This window comes from Antechinus flavipes, chromosome 1 (assembly GCF_016432865.1).
Source record: "Antechinus flavipes isolate AdamAnt ecotype Samford, QLD, Australia chromosome 1, AdamAnt_v2, whole genome shotgun sequence".
In the NCBI taxonomy this organism is placed as follows: Eukaryota; Metazoa; Chordata; class Mammalia; order Dasyuromorphia; family Dasyuridae; genus Antechinus; species Antechinus flavipes.
Window position 1 is genome coordinate 261,214,094 of NC_067398.1, and position 18,500 is coordinate 261,232,593.

Genomic DNA, 18,500 nt, shown 5'->3' on the forward strand with positions numbered 1-18,500 from the left:
TTTGCAGATGAGGAAATTGAGGCACACAGGAATAAGGTACACAGCTACTAAGTGTCTGAGCCTGAATTTGTGCTCAGGTCCTGTCAAGTCCCTGTGCTCCCTTACTTCCCAGATGGAGAATTTGAAACCTAGAGTTGTTAAGTGATTACATAGTAAGTAAATAGCAGAGTCAGATCCTCTGACTCTGAATCTAGTTCTTTTCACAACACCAAATTGTTGTCAAATGTTCCCTAAACTAGCATGAAGAGAGAATAAAGAAGCTGTTTCCCTCTTTTTCTTTTCAACCAACTGAATTCAGATTGTTTCTATTCATTTCCTCTCTGTAAATTATAAACTAAACATTGCAGGCCAGGATTCTTCCCTGACTTTTTTTCTGTGTACATCATCTACTCAGGATACTAACAAGTTATCACACTAAAAAAATTATCAAGTCTCATTGCAAGACTGGTTTGGTTCAGCTGATTCTCTAGTCCTGGGGTCTGGCCCAATAGACTTGTCTTTCTTCTTGGTCCTGAGCCTATGGAGAAGTCAAAAGTTTCTGCTTAAATCATAAGAAATTCAATCTGGTGAAACCCTTTTCAAAATTGTAGCTACTCATCTTGTTTCATGTGCAAATATCATATGTATTCTCTTGAGATAAAAATAGTTCGAGATGATTAGTTAGGCAAGTTCATCTGACACCAGCCAACTCCATCCCTGATACCCAGACTGAAAATCTGTATATGGTCTACAACTTAATGTGTATATAAGTAGGAACCAGGTCTTGAGGACAGCAAGGAAAGTTCACTGCTTCCCAATAACACCTCTTAATAGAGACAAGAACATCCTAAAGGTAAGTAGAACAAATTCTTCTGTAGGTTTGGAAAAAGGAACCTAACGCCAAACAAGCTTGCATAAACCCCAAATACTGAAGGAAATAATCTTTTATATTAATCACAGCACAAAGAGGCAGAGGATTAAAAGTAGCCGTTGCTGGGTGACCTCTCTAAGGCATCAGGGACTAACTAGTAAGAGCAAGTGGTTGAATTGCAGCTTAACTCCCAGATCACAAAGAGTTTGGGTGGAAAGGTGTCAGGACCACCCAAGAAAAATCCTAACTTCTGTGCTCATTTACTCAAGATAGCACAGGTTGTGATTAGCCTTTCATGTCTGCTCTGGACTCACTGGCCCATGAGAGGGCAAAAGAAGGGGGTGGGGAGAACCCTAACTGGAGGGGGGAAAATAGGGAATGTGTTTGTTCATTAGGAAGTTTTCTGAGGCTGTAGGAGATTAAGACTGTAGCTGTTTCCAAGTGAGTGGCTTTTTGGATCAGGTTCTTGTTGGTGGGTCCGGTTGCCTGAGCTTGTTAACTCGGGATAGGCAAGAGTTTCTCTTTGCCACCTAAACGTGGAATACTTTGGAAGTCCTTGAAACTTTCCATTGGACAATTTTTTTCTGGGTTCTCAGGAAGAACAGATTGGCTTTGAGATCTGGCTGCTTTCTAAACCAAGGACTGGATTTGGTTTATCCCACCTTGGGAAGTGAGGAAAGGAACAAAGGGTTCCCTTGAATACTTTCCCCCATTCCCAAGCAAAGCTTCCTCATCAGGGGGCGGAGTGTTTGCATCCATTTAAAAGGATAACCAAGGAAAGTAAGTATGGCAAGTCATGGATGATTTTTTTCTTTAATACTGGGGACTTTTTTCATTGCCTATGAGTGTTGTAGAATAAGGGTTTTTAACCTGGAGCACAAGATTATCTTATTTCAGGGGGACTGTGAACTTGGTTGGATGGGAAAGTTTATATTTTTATTTTAACTAACTTCTAAAAGAAATTTAGCATTTGCTTCAATCACTTAAAAATATTATTCTGATTTGGGGCTTATGGGCTCCACCAGATTGCCAAAGGGGTCTATGAAACCTGCTGTAGCCCATCATTCACTCATCATCAAGACAAAAAGCACAGTGTGGTAGGGAAAGCCTGTTTGATTTCATTCTAAGTAGCAATTTTCTTTAACTAAATGCCATTCCCTTTTAATCACTGAAAGATACTTTTAAAACAGATTTTTCAGTGGTGTGCTTTCAGTGCTTTAGGACATATCTGGCTGATGAGCAGGATTGTTGCCCAAAAATATATTACTTGGCTTCTAAGTATTTCTTCAAATCCCTTAATCACAGGTGAGGAAAATTCAAGTGATTCCTCATTCCCTGCCCAAATCCCAGGCAACTAATGTCTCCTTTTGACTCTTTTAGGTATCAATAGTTTGAAATATTCCAAGTAAAGCTGTTTCTACTAAAACCTCTACAAAAGAAAGACAGACCACAATTTCAAGGGCAAAGTAACTCACACTCAATTATTACTTTACAGCATCAAGATGAGCATGACAGATATCCTCTCCCCTAAGGACATCGAAGCAGCTCTGTCCAGCTGCAAAGGTGAGGAGCCCGATCTGTTTCTGAGCTTTCAGCTTCTTTTTCCTTTTAAAACTGCAATAGGCTGGGAGGAAGTCAGAACTGGAAGGGATCTGAGAGACTAATTTAGAGATAAGGAAACTGAGGCACAGTATTAGAAAGAGTCCCTAGATTCTAAACCAAGATTCTAGCCCCAGCTGTGGCACTAATGAGTATGTTCTGGAGCATATCATTTAATCTGTTTTATTTGACATTATTATTCTCACTCTTCATTCCAATCAAATTGATTTGGTAGCTGTTTCTCAAACACAATATTCTATCTCTTGCCTCACATCTTTGTCCAAGTAGGCCTGCATTCGATCCTTACTTTTGCATTTAAGGATCTCTGACTTCTCTCAAGCTACAGCATAAGTGCCAGCTCTTATCAGCTTTGTTGATTCCCCCAGTTATGAGAACTCCTTCTCCTCTGAAATCTCCTTGTACATACTTTATATTTACTTAATTGTAAATTAAGTAAATTCTACCTTCTTGGTGGAAAGTAAACTGCACAAGATGGGGTCTTTTTTTGGTTTTGTTTTTAACTTTGTATCCCCAGTGCCTATCATAGTGTTTTGCAACTAGTAGGCACTTAAAGCACTTAACACAGTGTCTGGCACATAGTAAATGCTTAATAAATACCTATTCTTTTCTTTTTCCAATCTAATCCATCTTAAAACTAATATTTATTAAGTGCTTTACAAATAATATCTCATTTACAAATAAATTAAGTGCTATACAAATAATTGTATAAATGCACAAATAAATGCATTTACAAATAATATCAATATCATTAAATGGGATTGGATTGAATTGATTAAGAATTCTCTAGGCTTTAGTTTCCATCTTTGTAACATGAAAAAATTGTGCTAAATAATCTCTAAGTTCCCTTTCAGTTTTAAGAGAATGAAATGCAAGTTAACGACTAGGATAATGATAATATCAATGACTAGGGAACTAAAACTTTTTTTCTTGATTCCAATGTACTTTCTACTAAAATTCATTGACTCTCAGAGAACAAAGAATATTCTTATAAATCCTGCTATGCCTTGAATGCTGAGTAAATGCCCTACTCACTGAGCTCATTTGGGAAGATTTACTTGAGAACAGAAGCAGATGCAGTGCTTTTAGTAAGCAAAGAAAAACACTGCAAAGTTGTTGCCTTGGTACTTAGTGCTGTCCAATCACTAGCACTGAACTTAAAATGCAATGAAGGGCTTCTTTTTGGTATCATCCAGCTATATTTGGATGATAAACATCGTGAGTGCCACTGATAATCAGAAATGCCAATCAAGGACTTGGCTGAAACTCATATCCATGCACAGATCTTTTTAGCTGCTTATAATGTGATATTCTGGGTTTTTTTTTTTAATATACCAGATATGTCATTTTATTTATAGAGGGAACTCCCAGGGAAGAAAATGCAGATCAACACCTGCTCTATAATTTAGAGTTTTAGAGAGTTTCCTAGGGTTATTGAGAGATTAAGTGATGTACTCCGGGTTCTACAGCTAATATATGTCAGAGGAAAGACTTTAACCAAGTATGATTCCAGTCCTCTACCAGATAAAATAGGCAGCCTCTGATATTCTAGTTTGTTTCCTCCTAATAAATATGTGCTAGGAATAATATGAAAATCTTGATCTTGCCTACACCAAAAATTTTATACACTTACTAGCTGTGTGACTCTTAATGAATCACTTAACCTTTCTAATGTCTCGTTTTCATTGTCTGTAAAAATTTAGTTGTAGAACAGACCATAATCTTTGACTTAGAAACCTTGAATTTTAGGTTCTTTTAAAAAATATCTAAAATCACAAGGATCTCTGCTTCTTTCAGCTGCTGGCAGCTTTGACTATAAGACCTTCTTCTCCAAGGTTGGGTTATCTGGCAAGACTCCTGATCAGATCAAGAAAGTTTTCAGTATTCTTGACCAGGACAAAAGTGGCTACATTGAAGAAGATGAACTTCAGTAAGGGTGCCCTTGTTCCTTGTATTAACATGAAAACTATAAGTGAAGTGCTAAGTCATATAGTATGGTAAGGAAGGGTAATGGATTTGGAGGCAGTTGATCTGAGTTTAAATCCCAATTTTGCTATCATTAACTGTGATGTTGGGCAAGTCATTTAACAGTTAGAACTCTTATCTACAACCTGAGAGATGGCCTCTTAGGAAGGGGTTTTTAATACAAGTTTTATAATCTTGAATTTAAAAAATTTAGATAAATATATTTCAATATACTTGATTTCCTTTGTAATGCTTTATATTTTATCATTTAAATACATTGTTCTGAGAAGAGTTCCATAGGCTTCTTTACACTGCCCAAGAGTTTCAGCTCACCAAAAAGCTAAAGATACCCTGTTCCAAGGTCTCTTTCAGCTCTATAGCTATAATCTTATTATCCTAAATTAAGGACTGCTGGGTGGTATTTCTGTGAAGAACACAGCCCCCAGAACAAAATCTCTTTTATTTGCTCAACACATTGCTCACCTTCTAGGGTTTTTTGTTATGTTTTGTTAGGTAAGTTTTTTAAAAAATTTGTTTGTTTATTATGTCTTACTCTGATGGTCACCGGCTTACATTTATATTGTTGGAAAACTTATTTCAGTTTTTGAATTTTAGCATGGTCTTCCAAGGAATAATGTTTAGGCCATGCCAAAATGGCCAAATATAAGCCGAACTGGATAGAGGACCACATTTGTGTGCCTATGAAGACCAAAGTGTGTATTCTTTTAAAAATTATATGTGAATCTTGAAAAAGAAATAAAAGATATAACATAACCACTTATCAACCTAGGAACTTCCTGCAGAACTTTGCCCCAGATGCCCGAACCCTGACACCTGATGAAACCAAGACTTTTCTCACAGCTGGAGATTCTGATGGTGATGGCAAAATTGGAGTGGATGGTGAGTTTTACTAAAGGTTTCTCTAGAGACTAGCCCATATTGGATGTTTAGTGATCTAAAATACTGAACTATAGATTGCACATTTAAAACCAATTTTAAAAAACCTATGATAAAAATAAGACAATTTTTTCCCATATTTTTCCATACTCATGGAATTCATGATGATATCCATAAAATGCATAGTGTCAATGCTATGGTTTGTATCTTTTAAAAAATGTTTATACAAATAAAGGTAGCCTTATTGTTGCAGCAAGGTACTATAGTATGACTAGAATAAGGAAGACCTGAGTTCAAAATCAATATTGGACACTCATTGTTGGGCAAATCAACTTCTTCCTGCCTCAGCTTGGTCGTCTGTAAAATGGAGATAAGGGTAGCACTTACTTCCTGGGGTTGTAATGAGGTTAAAATGAAATAATATTTGGAAAGTGCTTGGGAAAATAAGTGACTTGACCCTGTTTGCCTCAGTAAAGTGAGCTGGAGAAGGAAATGGCAAACCACTCTATATTTTTGCCAAGAAAGTCCCAGATAGGATCACAAAGAGTCAGACATGACTGAAAATGATTGAACAACAAAATGCATAGTGCTTTAAGATTTTTAAAGCACTTTCCAAATATCATTGTGAACTCCATGAGTATGGAAAAGTATTCCCCAGAAGCAAGGATAAAGAACCTTAGGTCTGCATGTGAACAATCAGGCTAATAAATACAGGAGAGGCTTTATTTTTACCTGGTGAAAAATACAAAGTACAAAAGAATTGTACTTGATCACAACACCTGTCACATATACAGCAGGAACTAAATAAATGCTTGTTGGATTGGTTGTGCCCATAAGTGTTAAGAAAATTCTTCTTCTCTCACCAAAGGTCTTGTCTGTCTTCCTAGAGTCTCCCCTTAGGTTGAAGTCTCCCAACCAGCCAAGAGGAAGTTTTTGAGATCAGCAGAATTTATCCCTCTATCCACTGTGCCCCTATCTATTCTTATTATTACAAATCCTATTTGTCCACAGATTAGGGCCTCCCTTTCCTTAAATTCTTATGGATTCATGATAATTTGTCAGTCTGATATACCAAACCATGGCAGAGAATTAAAAAGACTAAGTATTTGGTGCTATCCTATCAGTCCAAAACTCATTAAATACTGCTCTGTTTCAGCTAAAAAAATTATTTTTTATCATTTTGTACTTATAATACCCCAATATCCCAAGGAATTCAATGCATTCTACTTTTGTGACCACTTCATTCATCCATGACAAGTCTTGGGAAGTGGGAATAGCAAGTAGAGAAGGGAGGGATTGACAACCATTTTTCAGATTGCTAAAAGGAGATAGATGGGTATAGCACTTGTCTCTCAGGGCTTGCTTCCTTTTTTTTTTTTCTTCTCTCTCATCCCTCTTCCATAGTCCAGACTGCTAGCATCTCTATATAGAAGTTAAAAATGCAAGATTTTCCATCCACATCAGTTTAAGTTGTGGTTCTGATGACCATCAAGCAATCCTAGATACCAATGATGACCTTGTATAGATGAGGTCCTAATGCATGGGTCAAAGTACCATCACTGGTAAATACCATCACTAATCAACTGTGTAACTTTGGACAAATTGCATAGGTTCTCTGGTTGTCCGATTTGTAAACTGTAAAATTAAGGTCATAGATCTGGGTTCAAATCCATCCTCAAGCATTCGCTATCTTTGTGAACCTGGTCAGTCACTTAACTTTTGTCTTTTTCAATTTCTTCAATTATTAAATGATGGTAATAATAATATTTAACTTCCAAGGCTGCTGTGAGGGGGAAAAATGAGTCCAGTGCATATTTAATTCAAACATTTATTTGTCCTTCGTTCTTGAAGAGGACCATGCTGTCAGGGAGGCAATGCCTTGACATGCAAGTTTGTTAGATTTAAATGAAGTCACCAGACTCACTTTATTTTCTGGAGCCATCTGGGTCCAATGACAAGATATAGATCAAAATGACTTGGAGATGGCTCTGGATGTAGGGAGAGATCTTGGTCTTTATAAGTTAAGATCTTTAATTTAAACTTTAACTCGGTTTGACTGAGACCACATCCATACAGTGATTAAGGCTAGTGATTGAAGCAAAGAATGTCTGTTTTACTTAGTAAAATTAAGTCAATAAAAAAATCCAACATCGAAGGGAAGGAACTACAAAATTTTTGGACAAAACATTTAAGTATAAATATTAGGTGCTACTAAATGCTTTTTTCCTTCCTCTCTTCTTTTCTCCTTTCCTTCCTTCCTTCCTTCCTGCTTTCTTCCTTCCTTCCCTCCCTCCTTCCTTCCCTCCCTTTTTTCCCTTCCCTCCTTCCCTCCCCCTTCCTTCCCACCCTCCCTCCTTCCCTTTCTTCCTTCCTTCTCTTTCTGCCTCCCTTTTTCTTTTCCTTCATTCCCTCCCTTTCCTCTCCTTCCTTCATTCCCCATCCCCTTCTTTCCTTTTCTTTTCCTTTCCACCTTCTTTCTCCTCTCTCCTTTCTTCCCTCCCTCTTTCTTCTTTTCTTGCCCTACTTCCTTTCCTCCTTCCTTCTTTTCTCTTTTCTTTTCATCCTTCTTTCGTTCCTCCCTCCCTTCTTTCCTTTGTGTCTGCCTGCCACCCAGCTGCCCTTGAATCTTGGTTAAAAGACTTTAGGCAAGATCAAGATTCTGGGTTACCATGCTTTGTGAGAAATGTAGGAAAAAAAATAGGAATCAGAAAAGTATGAGAATGGACTGAAGGACTGATTGTTCAGAAAGAAGTTAGAGATTTGTACTATAAGGCTTAATTCATTAAAGCATAATATTCTTTTTTAAATTTTATTTTTCACTGGTTACATGTAAAAACAATTTTTAACATTCAATTTAACATTGAGTTCTAGATTTTTTACCTTCCTCACTCCTCATTCCCCCTACCTCATTGAGAAAGCAAGTAATTCAATATAAATTATACATGTGTAGTCAATGTTAAATCTAGTGGATAAAGTTCATAAATCCTTGAATTGTTTCTTTTCAACATGAGCATTTTAATTGAATAATTACCACACAATAAATGCTATATTAATATGTATCCATATTAATGTATGGAACAGTTAGAGGGTACAACAGATAGGCCTGAATCAAGAATATCTCAGTTCAAATTTGGTCTCAGATACTTATTAGCTTTGAGACCTTGGACAAGTTACTTAACCCCTATTTGTCTCAGTTCTTCACCTGTAAAATGGGAACACACTAAAGGAAATGCCAAACCACATGCCAAGAAAACGCTGTGGACAAATCCATAAGGTCACAAAAAGTCAGACACAACTGAACAATGTCAACGACAATATTAATAGATATCTGTCCAGGGCCTATAGGAATAAGGGGGTTTTTCTCTTGTTTTATTATGTTTTAAGGAAAGGAATGGTTAAAAAAAAATCCTGGGTACTGGAAAGCAATAATGTTCTATTTTCCTATTGATAATGATAATGATAATATTTTCCTGGTTATAATGCTAAATTTATGCTAATGCCTTCAATTAAAAAAACTTTACCTTTTAAACTTAATTTTTTAAATTATATTCATATCAGAATACAAACTTCCTTCCTCTTCTACTCAGCAAGTTGCCCCTTATAACAAAGATGTAAAAAAGAAATAGAAAGAAAACATTTTGGCAGAACTAACCAACATGTCAACCACATTTGAGAGTACATGTTCTCATGTAGAGCTTAAATAATGGTCTCATTACCCTGTCTGCCTTTCCCCACTCCACATCAATTCTCTTTCCAGGGGATGATGTTTAGATATTAAACTGGGAAGGCATTATAAGGAAGAAGAGACAAGAATTAGCCAGACTGGGAAATTTCTCCCACACCTTTACTAGCACGAAAGTAGGGCATCCAACAGAATGTGCTAGGGGTGATGCAGCTAAAAACTGTGTTTGTCCCAGCTAAACTGGGACAGGTGTCAATGCAGTGCAACACATATGCTAATCTTAGCCAGACTTTGAGGGAAGAGGGTTATGCTGCTATGGGGAATGCGCTTTAGAAGTAACTCTAGTGTCTCTAATTTATTAGATCCAAGTAGAGTGTTGAATTATATAAAGCTCAGCTGGCTTCTGCTGTTGGTGTGTGGAATGAGCTTGGCTTGTGGTAAATCAGGAGAATGGAGTTATGGTCCCCTTGCGGTTCTGTCTGCAAGTCTTTGGGTCTCCTTATCCTTATCTATAAAGGGAAATGATTGAACAAGATGATTTTGGGGGTTTTCACATTCTACAATTCTGAGTCTCCCCTGTGCAGTCTGGTCCCCTGTGTCAAAACAGTTTTCTGTGATGGCAGACATAAGGGGCTCCATCTGAATATGTATCTTTTCTAAAGTACTTGACTACTGTAGGCAATATATTTTTACAAGATATTTCTTGCCACATTTTGAAAGTCTAAGTTTAAAGTAGTTTAAAGTCCAGCTTCTTAAACTGTGGCTTGTGATGCAGCTTGAGGTTTTGTAACTGAATGTGGGGATCATGAAATTATGATTTATTATCATATATAGTTTGGTTAATAGCAACTTGTCAAATGGATGGAATTCCATGGATTCCGTTTCTTTTAGCTCTAAATTATGCTTTTACAAAGACTGTTCACCAAAGTTTTTGTTTCTTTTTCCTTTTCTTATCAAAGTCTCTGGATTCCTCTTGTGTGTTTCTTCCTTTCCAAAGCTTCTAACAGCTACTCTTAACATCAAGTTATTAATTTTCTTCTTTCTTTGACAGAATTCCAAAGTATGGCGAAGTCATAAATGGCATTAGACCAAAAGGCAACATATGGACTGACTTCAGATTTTCTTCCAGTAAGCACCTCCTTGGAACATCTTAGTACATTTTTGTATTTGTCATATGCCATTCGTAAAATGGCTGTGTGTTGTTAATTTCACAAATGCAATTGCTTTCAAGATCTTGCAATGTACAGGTGTTTGGGTCATGTGGTGTTGTATCTAAATAAGGGCACAGACAGCAGCATAACTGTGACCAGTCACACTGTTGAAGCTGTAGCTGGGATAAGGGTAAAGCAAACAATAAAAAAAAAATCTGTGAAAAAATTCTCCCTTGTTTCTATTCCATCCCTTGCAAGGATGTCTTTTAAGGTCATGCTCTTGGTATCTTTAATCTGCTTTGTCTGGGATTGATGATGGAAACTTTTGGTTCTACTTGATTTACACAATGCAGAGATAAGAAGAAAACTAAAAATTCCATGGGCTTCCTTCCATCCCACCCATATTTATTTAAAAGGAAACCCTACAAAACATAAAGGAGTTTACTCTTAAACACTTAAAAATTAATATGGTCTATTGTTCTGACATAATTCAATATTCACTTTTCTGTATAATAGTTTTCCAATTTGAATAACTTTTGATAGACTCTTGTTTAATCATTGGGTTATGAGCTGAACTTTCTATTGCTTTTCTCTGTTGGTGTCTATATTGGACTACTCTCGAGTGGGTTCCTGATGGGTTCTCCACTGATGGGTTCTCTGCAATTTTCTGCTTGTTTTTTCTCCTGCTGCCATCTTCTGGTCTTTAGTTAAAAATGTTTTTCTCTGTGGGAAGGAAGATGTATTTACCTTTTTTTTTTTTGGAAGGTAAACCCAAACCAATTTTCCATCCCACTTCCATCTTTGATATAGAATCCAACCAATTAACTGGTTAAAGAGGGTCTTGGGTGCTAAAGTCTTTCAATTTCATAATTTCTGCCTCAGCCTGTCTCTATTTGAATCCAGTTAATTCTTTAGAATGACAAAAATTCCTTTGAATTTATTTCTACTTCCTTGAAGCCAATTATGGTCTATACAACTTCAGGAATTATAATAAAAGGAAATAGGTGAAATTGGCCACACTTGTTCTGCTTCTGGGTAAGTAATAGTCATTATCCTCTTTACTCTCTTGTAATAGTTGGAACTGAATTTATGGGAAGATTTCTTATCCAAAGAAAAGAATCTTCCCTGCTCTCATTCTTTTGTCACAATCTTTTGTTTATACTTTCATTTAATAATAGTATCTAAATTGACAACTCTAGTCTGATTGTTGCTTCCACAAATTGGAAAGTAAATCCTATTCAGATTTTTACCCAGTCTTCAAGATTGATATTTCTTAGAAAAGAAAACATATTATTTATATCACACTACTATGAAGAAGGCAGTTGATCTATTCAGTAGGTATAGGGTTATGAATGATCCAGACTCAGATTTAGACTTCAACTCAATATAATCCTGTATTAGCACAAATATAAATTATGTCTAATTTTCCTCTATACTTTGATTTCCAAGAAGAAGTCCTTTTCACTCTTTTCCAGAACATGCTGGGCTGAATGTGTCATTTCTTCTGTATTGACCAGGAAGAATATAGAGAACATTATATTTACTGCTTTATCTACTCACTCCACAATTCACATGCTTAGCACTCTAATGTGCATGTAGTTGAAATATAATAAATATTTGTGGAATCATAAAATTTTAGGGTGAGGTAGATTCAACAATTTATTTGAGAAACTTTTAAGTGCCAATTATGTACAGAACATTTTATAAGGGAGATACAAAGATAAATAAAAGACTCCCTTATTCAAGGAATTTATGATCTTGTAAGAGGTGATAAAATATCTAGAAGGTTAAATAGGATACAAATTAGAATACTTATGAGTACATGAGCATAATAAAAAACTTCTGTGAGACTAAATGAGAGAAATTACTTTTAGTTAAATTAGATCAAGGAAGTTCTCATGAAGTAGCTAACATTTAAGTCTAGAAGAATGAATAAATGACTTAATAAATGAATATGGCAACAAGAAAGGTAAGTTCTTTGTTTTGTATCAGTCATTGTCATATATTCCTACTGATAGCCCCTCTGTTTAAAGTTTCTCTTCCTATGCTAATATATAACATACAATTCATTCTTTCAGCAAACCATTATGTGCTTATTATATGCATAAAGCACTATACTGAGTTCTGGGGATGCCAGGACAAAAATAAAGCTCTCCCAATTCTGAAAGAGCTTACTTTGTATTAAGAGTATGGAGATATACCGAATGTACACAAATAAATATAATACTAAGAAAATTGAGAAGAGGGGAGAGGAAGAAAACAAGTTAGCATTTATTAAGTGCCTGTTATGTTCCAAGAACTATTGCTAAGTACTTGTAAGGACACAGCGTTGGTAGGAGAGCAAATTATCCTGCCAGCTATTCCAATTAGAAGGAGTTTGAACCATTTTGCCCTGATATGTCAATTATAGGGCTATAGATCCTCTGAGAAAATATTGAGATACCAAAGAAAGAAGTACCAGCTTGTTTAGTAATAGGTTTCATTAGGGGTAATTGGTTAATCGGGGAAGTTTACTAATAAGAACCAGTCCTTGGCAGCAGGAAGGCAGAATGGTAGCTCAATGGGGAACCCTTTTGAGCAGAAGAGTGACATGTCAAACTTATGTTTTAGGAAGACTATTTAAACAGTAAGGATCAGAAATGGAAGAGCCAGAAATTATATAAACTAATTATGAAGCTATTACAGTGATCTAGGAGAAAGATGATGCAAACCTGAACTTAGAGCAGTGGCTGTTGGAATGAGGAGAAAGGGGATTGATGAGTGCTGTTGTAAAGGGTAAAATCAAGAAGATCTGTCATTGACTGGATATGTGAGATGAAGAATTAAGAAGAATCAAGGATGACTCCCAGATTATACTTTTTTTTGGGGGGGTATAAAGATTTCTCTTATCTTTTTTTATTATAGCTTTTTATTTACAAGATATATGAATGGGTAATTTTTCAGCATTGACAGTTGCAAAACCTTTTGTTCCAACTTTTCCCCTCCTTCACTCTACCCTCTCCCCCAGATGGCAGGTTGACCAATACATGTTAAATATGTTAAAGTATAAGTTAAATACAATATATGTATACATGCCATATAGTTATTTTGCTGTACAAAAAGAATCAGACTTTGAAATAGTGTACAATTAGCCTATGAAGGAAATAAAAAACGGAAGCAGACAAAAATAGAGGGATTGGGGATTCTATGTAGTGGTTCATAATCTTCTCCTAGAGTTCTTTCACTGGGTGTAGCTGGTTCAATTCATTACTGCTCTATTGGAACTGATTTGGTTCATGTCATTGTTGAAGAGGGCCACAAGTCCATTAGAATTGATCATCATATAGTATTGTTATTGAAGTATTTAATGACCAGATCATACTTGATGATTGTCAATCAGGGGTCCTCAAACTACGGCCCACTGGCCAGATGTGGCAGCTGAGGACCATTATCCCCCTCACCCAGGGCTATGAAGTTTCTTTATTTAAAGGCTCACAAAACAAAGATTTTGTTTTTACTATAGTCTGGCCCTCCAACAGTCTGAGGGACAGTGAACTGGCCCCCTATTTAAAAAGTTTGAGGACCCCTGGATGGTGCATTGCCTCAATACAAAAAGGGAGGTTTGAGAGAATGGCAGATTTGAGGTTGGGAAAACATAACGACTTCTATTGGATACCTGTTAAGTTTAAGATGACTATGGTCACCCTGGAAGAAGCTATCCAGCAGGGAGTTAACAAGGATCACAGGATCAGAAGTTTAGAATCGGAAAGAATCTTAGAAGGTGTTTAGTCCAAATCCCTTTGTCTGACAGATAAGAAACTAGAGTTCGGGGAAGTTAATTGTAGAATTATAAAATTTTAGAGTGAGGTAGATTCAACAATTTATTTGAGAAACCCAAGTTTCACAAGTTCGTTAGCCTAGATGGGATTCCAACTGAGATCCTCTGATTCCAAATCTAATATGTTTTCTGTTGTACCATGCTGCCTTTCAACTTATGATTGAAGATCAGGAGAGATGTAAGTTATTTTTGCTATCATTTTGGATGAGTCTGATGCTTTGTGACCCCCTGGACTATAGCATACCAATTCCTTCTATCCTCCACTATCACTCAAAATCTAATCAAGTTCATGTTCATTGTTTCTATGACTCTATCTAATCATCTTATCTTCTTTCATTCCCTTTCCCTTTTGCCTTTAATCTTTCCTGATATCAGGCTCTTTTCCAATGAGTTCTATCTTCTCATTATGTGGCCAAATTATTTAAGCTTCAGCTTCAGTATTTGACTTTACAATAAGTAGCCTGAGTTAATTTCTTTAAGTATTAACTTATTTGATCTCCTTGCTGTCCAAGGGACTCTTAAATGTCTTCTCCAGAGCCATAATTTGAAAGCATCAGTTCTGTAGTGCTCAGCTTCTCTTATAGTCCACCTCTCACAGTATTTTGCTACTGGGGGAAAAAAAAAAACATAGCTTTAACTTATATGGACCTTTCTGTAACATTTCTGCTTTTTAATATGCTATCCAGCTTTGTCATAACTTTCCTTCCCAAGAACAAGTCTTCTAATAATGGCTCCATCTGCAATACTCTTTGAGCTTAAGAATATAAAATCTGACATAGCTTCCATTTCTTCTCCCCCTATTTGCCAGGAAATAGTGGAACCAGTTGCCAAGGTCTTAGTTGTGGCTTTTTAAATATTAAGCTTCAAATTGCACATCAAATTAATTGCTGCCTTGGGGAAGGGGAAGGAGGGAAGAGAGGAAGAAAAAATTGGAACGTAAGGATTTGGAAAGAGGAATGCTGATAGTATCTTTCCATGTATTTGGCAAAATAAAATGCTATTAAGAAAAAAATATTAAACTTCAAGATAATTTTTACACTCTCTTCTTTCACCCTCATCAAAAGACTTCTTAATTCTTTTTCTGCCATCAGAGGGGCATATTTACATATCCATAATTCTTAATATTTCTCCTGCCAGCCTTAATTCCAGCTTTTGAATCATCCAGCACGTGAATTTAAACATGCAGATTTGGGAGTCCTCTGGATAGATATAACCCATGACCTAATAATAAGTTCTCTAAGAGGACATGTGGCACAGTGGATAGAGTGCTAGATCTGGAATCAGCAGGACTCATTTTCCAGAATTTAAATCTGACAGACATTTGCTAACAGTGTGATCCTGGACAAATCATTTAATCCTATTTTGCCTCAGTTTCCTCATCTGTAAAATGAATTGGAAAAGGAAATGCAAACCACTTCAGTATCTTTGCCAACAAAACCTCAAATGGATTCACAAAGTATCAGACATGACTAAAAAGCAACAATGTAAAGAAAAGAAGAATCTATTGAAATATTCGTACTATAGGGACAAGATACAGATCCAGTAAAACATAGAGAAGAAATGGCCAGATATATAGGAAGAGAACCAGGAGAGAACATTTTCACAGAAATCAAGGGAGGGAAAAATATCTTGGAGGAGAGTGGTCAGACAACAGTGTAAAAGGGCAGAGAAGTCAAGAAGGATGGAGAGTGATGAAAGGACCATTGGATTTAGCAGTTAAGAGGTCAATGGTAACCTTGGAAATAACAGTTTCAGTCAAGACAATTAGTCAAGTCAGATTGGAAAGGAAGGGATGGAAAAGTGAGAGGTGAAAGAGGGGATCCAGCAAGTACAGTTGAGACTTTCCAAGTCTATTCCTTCTTTTTTTTCCCTTGCTATTTCTGCCTAGGAACCAGTGGAGCCAGGAAGCCCTGAGTTTAAATCCCATTTTAGAAACTTATTAGCTGTGCAACCCTAGGTAAGATATTTAATCTATGTTTGTCTCAGTTTCCTCAACTGTAACACAGTGATCATAATAGCACCTACCTCCCAGGAAAGAGATAATATTTATAAAGCTCTTAATGTAGGCACTTCATAAATGCTTGTTTCCTTCCTTGAAACTTCCAGTAATACCCAAGGAGATATTAGAATTCCTTGGTAGCGTTTAGGGTCAAGATGATTGCTATCCACTTCTCTCATTGACAGACTTGAGTCTCTAACAAAACGGGACTTTGGTAGAGGACTTTGCTTTGAGTTATGCTCCATCTCATGACCCAGAGTCAGACTTGAGATGGGCTTAGTCCTGGACAAGTAGCTATGTAGGAAAAGTAGACAAAGTAGAAGTCATGAATTTCTAAGAATGTCAGCATGCATCTATTGCTGTTGCTTAGATGGTATTGTGGTTTGGGGGAAACCAAACACATCCAAACAAATCATTATTTGGTTCATTGATTTGAAACTAGAAAGGATTGTAGAGGCCATGTTGTTTGAGGTTCAGAAAGTTTGGGTTTTGCCCAGGATCAAAAAGGAAATAAGTATATATAAGAAGATATTTGAACTCAAGCCCATCCAGTTCCAGCTCTCCGTCCACTACACCATACCACCCATGCAAGAATTTTAAAATTTCAACAGGTACTTGATATCTGTGGAATTTTCCTCCACAATGTATAAGGACTTTTTTTCGTGTTGCAGAGAAAATTAAAATTGTGAGCTACTGAGTTTGTGACATTTATTTGTGTAAGAATCTATAATCTTAAAATATAGGATCATAGATTCAGAAATTAAAGTTTATCTGGTTCAACCTCCTCAATGTGTAGATGAGAAAATCAGGATCAGTTAAAATTGGCCCTTAGTTGAAGAGGACTTTTTTTGTGACCATAGAAATTCATAAAACCTATCTGAGAGTCTCTGGATCATCATGGTTAGAATTTTTGTATCCATATCATCAAGATCTTTTAAGTGTGATCTATTGAAAGTAAGCGGGGGGCAAAATAGGTGGTGCAGTCCTAAGTCAGGAAGACCGGAGTTCAAATGCAACCTTAGACACTTACTAGCTGTGTGAGCTAGGCAAATCACCTCAGTTTCTCATCTATGCCTCAGTTTCCTTATATATAAAATGAGTTGGAGAAGAAAGTGGCAAACCACTAAAGCATCTTTGCCAGGAAAACCCCAAATGGAATCACAAAAAGTTGGACATAATTAAAATGAATAACAACAGCAATTGAAAGTGAAAATTAGTAATTATTTCTAAAGAGACCTGATATTGATGGGAACAGAGCATGGTGATAGAAAATTGGCTATGGAATCAAGAAGACCTGCTTCTGGTCTGCCTAAATGACCTTGGGAAAGTTATTTAACTTCTCAATGTCCCAGGAAACTCTCTAAGGATATAAATTGCAGATATATGTATTTATATGCTAGATGGAAGGGATTTTCTCATCAAGATTTTCCTATACCAGTGATTCTCAAACCTTTGTTCTCGATATCTTTACACTATTAAAAATTATTGAGGATCTGTCTAAAGAGTTTTATTTATGTCAAAGAGATATTTATTGTAGACTCTCTTAAAGTGTTTCAGAGACTTCCAGAATTCACATTTTGAGAACCACTGTCCTATACCAATAAAATTCCAGGTCTTCATCCTAACTGCCCAGAATTCTAGACAACTCTTTGAACTTATAAGCCACAGAGAAAGTGATCATCTGAATTAGTAAGGGGAACCATCTCAACCCAGCAGTTTCTTATAATAACGAAATCAGAGGCCCAATCACTGTCCCTCTTGGGGACAGGAAATAAGAGAGAAAACAAGTAGAGAAGGGTGTAGAAAGAAAGGAGGAAATAGGGAGAGAGAGAGACAGAGACAGAGAAAGAGTTTCTCGGAAGAGATCAAAACAAAAAGCAATTCTAAACTGCAATAAATAATTTATTTCTAACACCTGGTTAGATAGTATTAGTATGAAGTGAAAAAGGTGCACAGCAGAGAACAAAAGAACAATTTACAAGGAAGTAAAGAAAAGATGGACACATGAATATAATTTCTTCTACTAAGATATATATTTTCTTGAACTAGTTTTTGTTGTTATATATTTTGAATCCTCCCTTATGTTTTACTGGGCACATAACAATGTTCTTTTGTTTCATTTTGTTTTGTATTCCTTTTCTGTTTTTCTTTTTCTTATTCTGTTTCTTTAAATAAAATAAATTTGAGAAAAAGGAAAGGAAAACCCACATAATTATATTTTATAATTTTTAAATCAGATTTTTAAAAAATCTGATTTAAAGACACATGCAGGCACTCATTATAGCCCTTTTGTCCATAAGAACTACCAAATGACCAATGTGCTTCTGAGAAACAAAGAAGACTTATTTGATTCTTCTTGTATCTTTTAAGTTCCCAATGTCAAGATGCCAATTAGAAAATTCCACCACAGACATTTACTGGGTAAGTGACCCTTGGCAAGTTATTTAACTCTCCTCCCTTCTCCCCTCCCTCCCCCTTCAGTTTCTTCATCTATAAAATGAGAAAGTTAGACTTGATCTGTA

At 36.2% G+C, this 18,500-nt stretch overlaps 1 protein-coding gene across 2 annotated transcripts; it reads left to right on the forward strand.

Moving 5' to 3' along the window:
- Nucleotides 1-694: 694 nt before the first annotated feature.
- On the forward strand, nucleotides 695-11,392 carry LOC127564325 (parvalbumin, thymic-like). Of its 2 annotated transcripts, XM_052000799.1 has the most exons (6): nucleotides 695-832; nucleotides 1,447-1,630; nucleotides 2,346-2,413; nucleotides 4,265-4,397; nucleotides 5,223-5,332; nucleotides 10,063-11,392. In XM_052000799.1, exons 3-6 carry the CDS (start codon nucleotides 2,353-2,355, stop codon nucleotides 10,086-10,088), a joined length of 330 nt encoding a protein of 109 aa, XP_051856759.1. In that variant the 5' UTR covers nucleotides 695-832; nucleotides 1,447-1,630; nucleotides 2,346-2,352; the 3' UTR covers nucleotides 10,089-11,392. The 2 variants fall into 2 exon arrangements, with proteins under 2 accessions (XP_051856759.1, XP_051856754.1); XM_052000794.1 differs by lacking the exon at nucleotides 1,447-1,630.
- Nucleotides 11,393-18,500: the final 7,108 nt, after the last annotated feature.